The sequence below is a fragment of the Panulirus ornatus genome, chromosome 42 (assembly GCF_036320965.1).
Source record: "Panulirus ornatus isolate Po-2019 chromosome 42, ASM3632096v1, whole genome shotgun sequence".
In the NCBI taxonomy this organism is placed as follows: Eukaryota; Metazoa; Arthropoda; class Malacostraca; order Decapoda; family Palinuridae; genus Panulirus; species Panulirus ornatus.
This window is the reverse complement of record NC_092265.1, coordinates 10324859-10337588: the sequence shown is the minus strand read 5'-3', so window position 1 is coordinate 10337588 and position 12730 is coordinate 10324859. Positions and strand designations below refer to the sequence as shown.

At 45.5% G+C, this 12730-nt stretch overlaps 1 protein-coding gene and 1 long non-coding RNA gene across 2 annotated transcripts in view; one reads left to right on the top strand and one right to left on the bottom strand.

The window, feature by feature from the left end:
• Window positions 1-9491, bottom strand: part of LOC139761898 (uncharacterized) — a 329651-nt gene extending 320160 nt beyond the window's left edge. Inside the window, exon 1 of the mRNA XM_071686486.1 lies at window positions 8610-9491. Coding sequence (XP_071542587.1) covers window positions 8610-8639 — 30 coding nt within the window. The 5' untranslated portion in view covers window positions 8640-9491. The remainder of the gene's footprint in view (window positions 1-8609) is intronic.
• The window catches only part of LOC139761899 (uncharacterized), a 177782-nt gene that overhangs the window by 80705 nt on the left and 84347 nt on the right, over window positions 1-12730 (top strand). The gene's annotated exons all lie outside the window — the stretch shown is intronic.

Genomic DNA, 12730 nt, shown 5'->3' with positions numbered 1-12730 from the left:
GAGTATCGGGTTTCACTTTATTTTTTACTAGGTTTCCATTTTTAAGGGCCGGGGAACGCGTACTCTGCTACCCTACTTATGACCCACCTTTTTTTCCCCCCTCTTAAGTCGATTTAAGTACGTTTACCACGTCTTTCTATCCCCCATCCATCCCCCTCTCTCCCGAGAACTCCACCCACCCCACAGTTGGTTACGGATGGGAGGTGGACACATAGGTAAATGCCTCTTGCTGAGAACTTGATGTCACCGTTGGTAACCCCATGCGAATTACGCCATCAGGCAAAATTCCGCCGTGCAAACAGATAACAGTACTTGAAGTACGCATTGTATTGTAGTCTTTGGGAGGGAGGGCCCCAGCCTTCCCTCCTCCTCCTCCTCCTCCTCCCCCAAGAAAGCATGTCATGTCATGAGTTGAACAGCGCGAGAACAGAGAAGAGAAATTTCAACAATACAGCTGAGCGTATCCAGGTCGCTCGGGAAATTGAAATTTTCTTAAGCATACGGTAGTGCTGCTGGGAATAGACTGAGCTTTCAACATTCGAAGGCATTTTTTGGGAGGAGGTTGCCTAGTTTCCTCCCAAACTACCGCCATTATGACGTACTCTTTGGAAAGGTGCAATTTTGATGCATTTTGCGATAAAGATTCACCGGGAATACACACACACACACACACACACACACACACACACACACACACAGACACACACACACACACACACACACAGACAAACACACACACACACACACACACACACACACACACACGACTTTCAACCAAGAGGGCAAAGTTGGTACGTGAGCTGAACCATTAAGAAGGGTGGGCGGAATACCTGAAGCAGTGAACGGTGTTGTTGTGGGGATGAAGGAGGCGAACCAGTGCAGTATGGGAGTGGAAGGAGACAGTACAAGAAGAGGGAAAGAGGAGTCCCTGGTGCCACCTCTCTGATGCGGGAAACGGCGACCAAGTATAATAAACGAATTATATATATATATATATATATATATATATATATATATATATATATATATATATATATATAGATAGATAGATAGATAGATAGATAGATATTCGAACTAAGACCTTTTTTTTACTTGTCAGGGTAATTTGTCAGGCTACGTGTTGTCGGTAGGAGTGTTTTGCTCTTGGTAAAGATAAAGCGTCCGGTTCTTTTCACGAATGTGAACGTCACAGAGATCGACAACCTCGCTGATGATACTATGACGTGTATTCACGTATTCATACACCTTATGCATGCATACATATGTTCTCATGAATACTTTAAAACACTAAAGATTATCTTTACTTGAGACATACTGGAACCTATCTGTATGAACAATGATAAACGTAAGTATAGACATACATTTGTATATACACCTGAACCCTTCTCTGGGACATGGGAATACTTTCTTCAAACACCTACAAGTAGTTTCCTTCCTCCCACACTGAACACTGTCACCCTAAGCCATTGCTATCGCGACGTTAGGTCTTCCATCTATGGCAATGACGAGGATCTATCTACCCTCTATATTTCTATGTCAGGCTGGACACTGGGGTGGGGATGGGGGTGTTGATCGGGGAGGTAACAGACGTCTGGGCTGCCAGCAGTCACCATCACTACCAGCCCGCCCTCGCTCGCACACTCTTACCGCCGCCGACTCCCTCTTATTACTTAGTCAGTCAGCGGCTGGGCTTGACGATGCGAAGGCGTTGAGTCGTGGTCGAGGGCACCAGGGCATGGCTGTCTGCCGTCCGGATAAAACGTACTTGCAGTACCCGACCGAATGCGACTTAAAACCGAAGACGTGGATCCTTAATTCTATCCATATGGATGAAATGCTAGATGACTTACAATGTAGATATCCTGGCATAAGCAAATAAGCAAGTTTATGTGTCGTCTGCGTCTCCTCTGAGTATTATTCTGGAACACTTCCTATAGTCTCAGTGGTGTAAGGCTCCTCTGAGGGGATGATCTACATCTGGTAACATCCCATCTGCTGTCCCACACAGCCTTGTCTTAGTGGTTCGTCTGTAACACTCCGGGGACCCGACACGATACAATCCATCTGAAGCTTCACACACACACGACATCTGTGTTGCCAGGTTATGGAGAAGCCTCAGCCATCCTTCCTCCTCTTCCCTCCTCCTTTGTATTCTTCTTTTTTTTTTTTTCTTCCTCCTTTTACATCATTTCCATTGTCTTTCCCCATCTTTGTCTTTGTCTTTCCCTTTATTTCTCGCAGCTATCTTTTTCTCACCCTCCTTTCTGTCCGCCATCTCTTCCTTTCTCCTACTCTCGTCCACATACATTTTATCCCTAGCTTGTCTCCTTTTCTCCCCCAGTCCTTCATAATCTACCCTTCTCCCCTTGTCTTCACTCGTCTTTTTCTCTCCCTTTGGCCCCCTTGCTTGCCCCCCTCCTTCCCTTAATCCTAACCTCCCCTGTTACCTCTCCTCTCTCAAACTGTCTGAAACCTTCTGACCACCTCCCAACAGTAATGCTGGAGTAAGACTCCTTTTTTTCTTCCTCCGAGCGCAAGGAGAGCGTGCAGACCCGTGAAACAGCGCTTAATTTAAGCCCGAGGAATGCCGGGAGGAGCTCCACGGTCGTGGGCCGAGGTTTTATGCGTTTTAAATGGAAAGTAAAGAAGCGGCGAACCATTGCCAGACGACCGATCTTGATCGAGTTCCTCACCAGCCAGCCATCTTGGGCCGCAGAGATCGCATCAACAGATGTGGCGTATTTTCTAGGATTATTTTATCTCACAGTTCATCTATTTCTTTTTTTTTTTTCATTCAAGCGCTCGATGTGTCTTTAGAGTGACAAAAAAAAAAATAAAAACACAAGTCTTCATTGCTGGTAAGATCGTCCCGCTCTTATCATTCCAGATGACAGCCTCTGGCTTGTTTGAGGGTCTGGCCTCCTCAGCAAGGACTTCGAAACAGTCGAAGGCATAATGCTTTTATATGAGCAGTAATCTTAACAGAGGGGGGCAAGGTGCACTGGGTGATACTTGTGTTGTCAGTTGGTTGGCAGTGTGTGTCTCTATATGTTTCAAAAATATGTCATTTGCATATATATATATATATATATATATATATATATATATATATATATATATATATATATATATATATGTATATATATATAACTTCCATAATGACTATGTTGCCGCCGAGAGGGTAATAAAACGAGATTGGAGCAGAGATTTAAGCTCTGCTCCAACCTTGTGTTTTCTATCACCCTAATTCCAGTATATATATATATATATATATATATATATATATATATATATATATATATATACATGAGGAATGTGTGGAGAGAGAGAATATTGTCTGGAAGGGCAAAAAATGGGTGGTATGTTTGAAGGAATAATACACCCAACAATATCATATGAATGCGAATCATGGGCCATAGATAGAGCTGTGCGGAGGAGGGTGGATATGTTGGAAATGAAATGTATGAGGACAACTTGCGGTGTGAGGTGGTTTGATGTAGTCGGTAACGAAAGAGTGAGGTGTGGTAACAGAGCTGTGGCTGAGAGAGCAGAGGAGGGTGTGCTACGGTGGTTTGGACTTAAGGAGAGAAAGAGTGAGTAAAGGTTGACAAAGTGGAAATATGTGTGAAGAAATGAACGGAACAACGAAACGGGGGGACCAAATTGAGGCAGAAGGATGGAGTGAAAAACGTTTAGAACGATCAGGGCCTAAAGATGCAGGAGGGTCTGCAGAGGATAGAGTAAATTGGAACGAAGTGGTATACTGGGGTCGACGTGCTGTCAGTGGACTGAACCAGGGCATGTGTATCGTCTATGGTAAACCAAGGAAAGGTCTGTAGGGCCTGGATGTGGATGGGGACATGACAGCTAGAGAATAGATGTGAGCTAATGCGGCCTGTCTTCGTCTGTTCTTGGCGCTACCTTGTTAACTCGGGAAAAGTCGATCATGTATGAAAGAAAAGAAAGAATATATACATATATATATATATATATATATATATATATATATATATATATATATATATATATGTGTGTGTATATATATATGCCGCCAGAAGAGACCCAGTAGACCGTAAACCCAACCAGAAAACGAGTGAAAAGTGAAATTTATTCTACAAACACAACATCCTGGGAAAGACTGAGTACATAGGTAAACATTTACCAAAAAAAAAAAAAAAGGGCGGGCCTTCTCCTGGTCACGACTCGCCTCACCCAACAACTCAATACGGAGCTAAACAGCCACACTAAAACCCTACCAGTCTTAGACAGACGAAGTCTATAAAAGCAAAACAGCCATAAGAGAGAGGGAGAGAGAGGGAGATAAAAAAAAAGGAGCTATCCCCTAGCTACAGTCGTACAAGAGTCTCTCCCTGAACAGCTCAATATAAAGGTGTATATAAAGCCACGTCGTGTGCAGTTGAGGGGGACACGGGAACTTGCTGGCCTGCACGATTCGGGTGTTCGGTTATGCTAGACATTCTCTCTCTCTCTCTCTCTCTCTCTCTCTCTCTCTCTCTCTCTCTCTCTCTCTCTCTCTCTCACACACACACACACACACACACACACATATCCAACCACTACTACCGATGTTCCCCCCATCCACAACCCCCACCCCATGCCCCTCCCTGTATTAAACCCTCCCCCTATCCCATGCCCTTCCCTTCCCTCAACCCTCCCCCCATCCCATGCCCCTCCCTTCCCCTCCCTCTTATAATCCTGAACAGTATTCATACATTCCGAGCCAGACGTGAACGCTGCCGTCTTCTCCTCGTAGAGTTTCACTTACCCCTAACCAGTTTCACTTAACCCCCGTAGTGTTTCACGTGTAGCCATATCATTTCACTGAACCCCCAGTGGAGTTTCACCTACCCCCCAGACAGTTTCACGTACCCCTTTGTGGTGTAACTCACCTCCGTAGCGTTTCACATGTCTCGGTACAGTTTCATTTACTCCCTTATTGTTTCATTTACCTTCGTATACTGTTCCACTCAACTCCAAACTACTTCGTTCAACCATATATTTTCTTCTTTTTCCTCAAAATCCCTCGATTCTTACCTCGATTCTGCAAATCTTTACCCATGAAATTCTCACTTGTCACCACAGACTCCTGCCCCCCCATTGCTGCCATTATGTACCCCCATGACTCATACGTTACCCCCCATACATCTTTAGTGAGTCATGAACACTTTGTGTTTACCCCGTTAGTCTCTATGACCCATCTTATATCTGCTGCACACCCAGCTGCTGCACACTGCCGTTGCATACTGCTGTTCAACATTGCGTACCCACGTACAGCCTCTATTTTATTTTTCATATATACTCATGCTCGGCTACACTCACCCCCTCACTGCAGGACTCACCACGCGTGTAGCATTTCAACCCCTTATGTCATTGTTCACCCCCTTATATAATATTTCAACCCCGTATAGCATTGCTTACCCTCCGTGTAGCATTTCAACCCCGTATAGTGTTATTCATCCCCCCGTATAGCATTTCGACTTTGTATAGAATTACTCATCCCCATATACCTATACTCACCCCTGTTCAGGTGTAGTCACCCTCACACAGCATTACTCACCCCTGTATATTCTTGCTCACCCATTCACTCACTTGTTGTGAGTACTTACGCTCTTGGATAACACAGACGTAACTCCAAAGAGCAAATTTGCATAATCTATCTCCACCGGGAAAAATCACAAATCATCTAACGGAATATATATATATATATATATATATATATATATATATATATATATATATATATATATATATATATATATATATATATATATGCTTTATCCCAGAGTGCGTTGTATCCTGTTAACAAAGACCTGCCGTTGTTTTATCTATTTTTTTTTTCTAAACGAAAACACAGTTTAGTCCTGAATGAAGTGTGTACACAAGCCAGCAAATGATATTAGGCTGAGGAGACTTCAATCCTTTTTGCGGTTACACCCTGAGTCGTCCTTACGATCAGATCTTCATTTCGCGTAATGATGTGTAATCAGTGTCTCGCTGTGGCCATAGCGAATGGATTTATGCCGAATTTGCATAAATGCAAGCAAGGACATAATAAACACCGTGCTAGCTCTAGCGATCACAGGCTGGGCTGATGTTTCAATAGCAGCTACAGTTTGCGTATGAAAAAGAAGAAGAAGAACAAGAAGAAGAAGAAGAGGAGCGTTTAGGAACTGTGAATGTCTTGTGACTGTCTCGAGCTTTGCGTCGTAAGATGGTCCAGATGGCTCGATAGCTTTAGTTCTATTCTAATACTTGTGTGCCTTCTAGGATACAGAAGTCAGAGACCGAGACACTATGTACACACACAAAAAAAAAAAAATTGTCAGTCACTACTAAATGTAATTTTGTATTAGGCGTACATAATGTACAACAAATGTGAGGGTTTTCTCTATTCGCCTCCTTCACTTACGAGTGATTCTTGCCCATATTGCATAGCAGTAGGGCGTAAGGAACGAATGGGAAGATTTTACTTTGGGAAGCAACACGAAGACGTTAATAGAATTCGCTATTGTTAAAGAATGATGCCCATCCCCAGGATACATACGAGTTACTCATGTAAATGATATGTACAAGGAAACCCCATTTGGGAAACTGTGGTGTGTCAGAGTTGAGTGAAATATTATTAAACTACAACCTTATTATATATATTGAACGTTAGAAATCTTGCATGCACTTGATCGTTCTATGAAACCGAAGCGTTTTCAAAGTAAACAATTATTGCTGGTATGAGAACTTCGCCGAAATGATCGTCTCGAGCGACAGATGGGAAGAGCGTTAGACTAACCCCTTCAGGCACACGAGTCCAATAAAACCATTCAGAAGAGACTTGTATGTTGCTATCCTTTGCCTAGTGGGATTTGCTATGTAGGACTGAGTACTTCGAAGAGACTTGTAAGGCGCATGTGATCGGATGGTCTATGTCGTTAATAAGATTCGTCAGGCCCTTATCCTGGCAAGGAACCTTGTTTTGATTTTCTTTTTTTTTCTTCAAGATTGTTTTCGTCCTCTCATTCATCTTGTTGATATATACACCTCGCCATGTAAAGGATACGAAGGCTTTCCCTGTGGGGTCTTAGTGCGACGCTATCCTCAGCTTTCCCAGTAGCCATTCAAGACTCATGTCACTGTCAGACTTAAGAGGCACGAAACGTCGCCCGAACCATTCATCACCTCCACCGTTCCCCCAAACAGCTCAGTGATAACCCCTTACGAATTACCGAACATCTATGGTGTATCATTACCCCCATATATCAGGGTTTTATCTTGTTGGAGAAGAAAAAAAATATATAAAAGCCCAAAAAGTCCAGGTGACACACTGTAATTATGAGGTAGAGTACGACACGCAGTCGTTTGGCTACAGGACGCGAGCGACAGCCAAAACGACGCATCGTGGTCCCCGTGATTTTGACGCACGAAGTCCCCTCCAGACCGCTGAAGAGTGTCCGGTCAGCGTCGCCCGTCAGTGCCACAAGCCGCAGAAGGTCTTGCCTTCCGCCGTGGGCATCGCCTCTTCTGGTAAACTCCGTACCGCGCAGCAGGTGATGTGAAGATGGTGTAATTATTTCAGGGCCGTTGTTTTGCCAGCATTTAAACGAAGCGTAATCACGGGTAAGGCCCCACGTGTTTATGTTGGATATCAACGGCCGAGCCGTGTTATCTGTGACGATTAACGTCGAATAATTTCGCAGGAGGTGCCAGCGAACGTGGGTCTGGACGTCCGCAATCTCCACACCCAATTGCAGCTTCAGACCCACCCAACGTAACTGTTTGACCCGAGAGTAATTATTCGGAAATCATCGGGTTGTCTTTCGAGGCTGAGCCAACGAGCGCCATTCAAGACCTCCTCCTCCTCTTCTTCCTCCTCCTCCTCCTCCTCCTCCTCCTCCTCCTTCTCCTCCGCAGCTTATTCCTGTCAATTGCGGATCTTGGCTCCTTCATATCCTGCTTTGAAGTATGTATAAGCCTCGGCTGTCTCCTGGCATTACCACTCATTATAACGAAGGCGCGTGGACTAATTAAACGACCAGGAAGATTTACTGGTGGTTAAGTACCTCCCCCTGGACCCAGACGTTGAGTTCGTGGTGTCGGGGTTACACGTAAAACCATCTAGACAGAAAGTCCGCGAAGAATGTTCAGGCCGCAATACCGACAGCATAGGTCTGCCTTATGTGCTGAGATGACGGGAATTTTTTTTCTTTTTTCACCTTACACTCTACCGCGAATCTCCGATAAACGTGGTAATTGTTTAGATGGAGTAAGATGGTTGTTTTATTCTTGTATATATCTTAGGATTTTTGCCTACGGCATTTCCTGATGCTCATTTGTGTAAAAATGAAACTTGACTGTTAGATTACATGGTAAATACGGATTCAACGCCGCGATAGCGATCCTTATTCATGCAGAAAAAGGCTCCATAATGACCGAAAGCAGATATACACACAACACGAACACAACACACGCTTCGTAAAACCACAAAAACGTGTAATTGCTGCATGTACACTGGGGGAACATTCCTTGCATGCGGTGGTCATAACGCGCCGAGGATTCCCAAAAGACCTTTTTGTAAACACGTCGTCGGAAGTACTTACGTCTTTGAAGTCGGAGATTTCAGAACTCATGTTGGCGGTGCGTAGTGGAAGACGAGGCGGTAACTCCAGAGGGTAGCGTCGTTCCCACCACAGAACTCACAACATCACCACTCGCCCAAGAGTCGTGTTACGCCGCCAACTAGGGCGACGCAAAGGGGTGCAAGTTGGTAACCACGATAGCCATTCCGTTTTCCATCAATACACACACGAGATGGAGGTAGACTGAGGTAATTATAACGTGAAGCACATCATCTCTTGCACCATCACAGAGGGACGCGAGGGGGGGGAAAAATTTTTTTTAAAAATCTCCAAAGTGGTAATCTTTTGTAATGGCACGTATATCACTGTCACGACACTTTCTGGGGGTTTGCAACACAAGCACTGTTGCTGGCACTTGTAGGCACTAAGCAGTCGGGAAGGCGATGATACCAGGCCTCGCCGGGTGAAGATAATCCCACAAAAAAGATGACACCGTGGCACAATTAAAGGATGACACTCTTATCCTCCGGAGGTACTCCAGGCTGGGCACCGTTAGTGACGGGCTCAGGTGAGGTGTGTCTCAGGTGAGGTGGTCTGGGCGGTGGTGTCTCGGTGCCGTGACTTTGCGCAGTGACGGGGGGGCGAGAGCGGGAGACCCTCTCGGCTCGCGTGGCCCTGTACGTAGCTCGGTTGTCGAAGTCACCGCCGCACAACCTGAGCCCCTCCCAGTCGACGCCCATATGCTCCTACCACCGCCAGACTCCTCTCGCTTTTAGAACAACCTGGGATACATCCATGGGCCGGGGAAAAAAAATTGGGAATGGGATATTTTTCGGGAAAAAATAAAGTTGGTACAATGAGGCCACCGACAACCGCACGGTCTGGCCCGGCCCACTCCCTGCAGCCCCGCCCAGCTCAGGTAAGCGTTCAAGCTAACGAGAACTGGAGCACCTGAGCTGCCGACACGCGCGCTCCCTGCCCACACACCCTCCTCATCCGTACCCAGCCAACACTTCGCTTCTGAGGCTTCTTCTGCTACCTCCCAGACCTCCCACCTCCTCTTTTTATCTGCCAAACTTGGGGTCAACTGCTTTGCCCTGTCTTGTACTGGAACTCCTCCAAAATCGGGACGGAACGTTCCCGCTGTTGGATCCAGTTGATGGCAATGATGTCGCAGCAGCTATATAGTCTTATCGCAATTTCTCGTTTATAAAACCCGACGCTGTTTGGGTACATCCACACGAAGCTTTATCGTCCGGTGGACCTCGTGTAAGTCTTTCTTCTCGGTGTCACGACATACATCACTTCATCATTATCGATGATAATCTCACGTTAATTATTGGGTTAACGTCCCGTGTTCTATCGTTAAGTTTCTCAACGCTTCAAAAATCCCCCCCCCCCTTTCCCCCCTGCCCTCTCTCTCTCTCTCCCCTGCCCCCTCATCAACCCCTCCTGACGAAACACACAATAACATAAGCAGTGATAACAGTTTCACCTTTCTTCCGTTGTATAACCTCCAATCCCAGGCAGAGATCCCTGCAAGTCCTTCCTCTGGGCGTGTCGTGCATGGGCGTGAGGGCGTGGTTTGCGGCCGCAGCTCCACCCCAGAGATAGCCAGACTGGCGTGGTGACTCGCGCCACGGCTGCTGGATCTAGGCCAGTGTGGCGTGGGGGGATGAACGGCTCCTCCCCCCTCTACGCCACGTTCCTACGCCTATTCTTGCCAAATAAACTCGCAGACGCTGACGTTAACGCTGTTTCGCGTCGCCGTAGTTAATGTGGTTTATTGTACGAGCGTGAAATATGCTACCTGGACCAGAGGTGCTGAGGAGAACCCCTTGGAAAACGGGTCCGGGAGATGATCACCTGAGATTCGAAGGAGCGGTGAGCAGCAGCGACGAGCTGCTGCTGCTGCTGGTGGTGGCTCGAAGGAGAGGGGCGAATGAAAGGACAGCCTTGGTCTAGTTGAGGAAACGTGCATTTAAACCTGAGGTTCGGCCATTAACGTTGTTTTATTGCCGTTCAGTACGAAGATATGAATCTAAGAATACAAAGCAAAATGCCACTAAACCGAACACCATTAGGCTAAAGTTTGTTCAGTAGGCAGAACATCTTGTGTGGTGTGGGGGGGGGATGGTGCTTCTCTTCTCACCCCAACTCTCCCCCTCCTTTACCCAAGAGGTCGTGTTCTTCTTACTATGTATCCAGATCTTGGAACAACTTCAAGGACTTTCCCCACAGACGTGTTACTCCTGGAGTGAGACCTTTCGCCTGCTCTTGGTGAGGTAGGCATTTCCAGGCCTTCATGGATTGGTTACACTTCCCCTGGCCGTGTCATCTCTCATCCACGCCTCTCAGGGTGAGAATCCAGTCTACTCATCTCACATCTCGGCTACAGTCGCGTGCGTCGTAACTCCTGATTTGATCAACTGGAAGACGCTAATCCCAGCCAATCGTGTGAGCTGTAGCCACTGATCTTACCTACTCTTAGTCTTTTATCTGGGCGGAAGAATTAAGAACTGATCGTATCGACATTTCCCTTTTGACCTCCGCTAGTCGTAGATGCTCCTCCTCTCGACGTCTGCTCCACTCTCTCCCTCCCTCTCTCTCTCTCTCTCTCTCTCTCTCTCTCTCTCTCTCTCTCTCTCTCTCTCTCTCTCTCTCTCTCTCTCTCTCTCTCTAGCTTCAGTTAGCCGCAAGTCGTAACCGCTGATCTCTTGTCATTTGCAGCTCATCTCACGGAGTATAAGATGTGATAATTCATCTCACACATATAAGACGCGATCATTTATCTAATCCGGTTCGTATAATCTTAATTCCTCTTCTTAGCCCTCCTTAGTAATTATGGTCATAAATCAGGACAGTTCATTTGAAGGTTAGCTTTCAATTAATATAATTCAGCATCCAGTGTTAATAAGGAGTCTCTTAACTACTACCAGTTCATCACCATGTAAAAGATTAAGGTTAACGATACAGTCTTAATGAGATTATGTAGAGAGCTGGTCTCGCAATGATCAGCGTCACATACAATAACTATAAAGTTGTACAGAATTATGATGTACTGACCATTCGACCTACTCGAAGAAATAGATGTAGAGAAGTTGATTCTCTGTTATATTTTGATGCCCCATATGGCTCGAGTGGGGTCCATTGTTGTGCTGTGGAAATCAAGAAAAACCATTTCAAGAGGGTTGAATATTTATATATATATATATATATATATATATATATATATATATATATATATATATATATATATATATATATATATATGTGTGTGTGTGTGTGTGTGTGTGTGTGTATATTTTCATACTTGTTTGCGGTTTCCCGCGTTAGCAAGATAGCGCCTGAAACAGACGAGGAAATGGCCTTATGCGCTCATACCCGTTCTTTAGCTGTCATGTATAATGCATCAATATATATATATATATATATATATATGTATATATATATATATATATATATATATATATATATATATATATATATATATATATATATATATATATATATATAATATGTATATATCAAACGTCTTTTTATGTAATATACACATAAGAAAGCACAACAGATCCTCACCGCCGTCCCACATAGAAAGGCCCAACAAGTCCCCAGAGACAGATACCACGTCGTCATAACAAGAAAGACTGAATCGGTTTCAGGAACGTTTTTCCTCAGTTTCCTGTTGCTATCCCCTGTGGCGCTGCTGATAGTGATCAGAGCTCAGAGCTGGACCGGCGGGGTCTTCTGTCTGTTCCCCCTTCCCTCCTACCACCACAGCGCAACCCTGTACCCTTACCTACCTTCCCTCCTTACCTACCTGGCCTCCGAGTGATTGAGTCTCTTCAGGCGAAATCATGCGCGACCCTTCTTCCTCCCTCCTACCTCCCACTCCGACACCGAGCGGCATACACCGTCCACTTATTCATTCATGACGCGCCAAGGACATCAGCCACCGCTGGATGGTGGGAGAATGGGTCTGAGAAGGCAAGATGAATACCGGGAATACCACAGGAAGTGGATTCCTGCAGGTCACAGGGTGGGTGACGCCGACAGCTTCATTTGCATCAGGTTCATGAACATCGGGACGGGCCGTGGCTGGGCGAGGGGGGAATGAGACACACGTCTCGTATTTCCTGGAT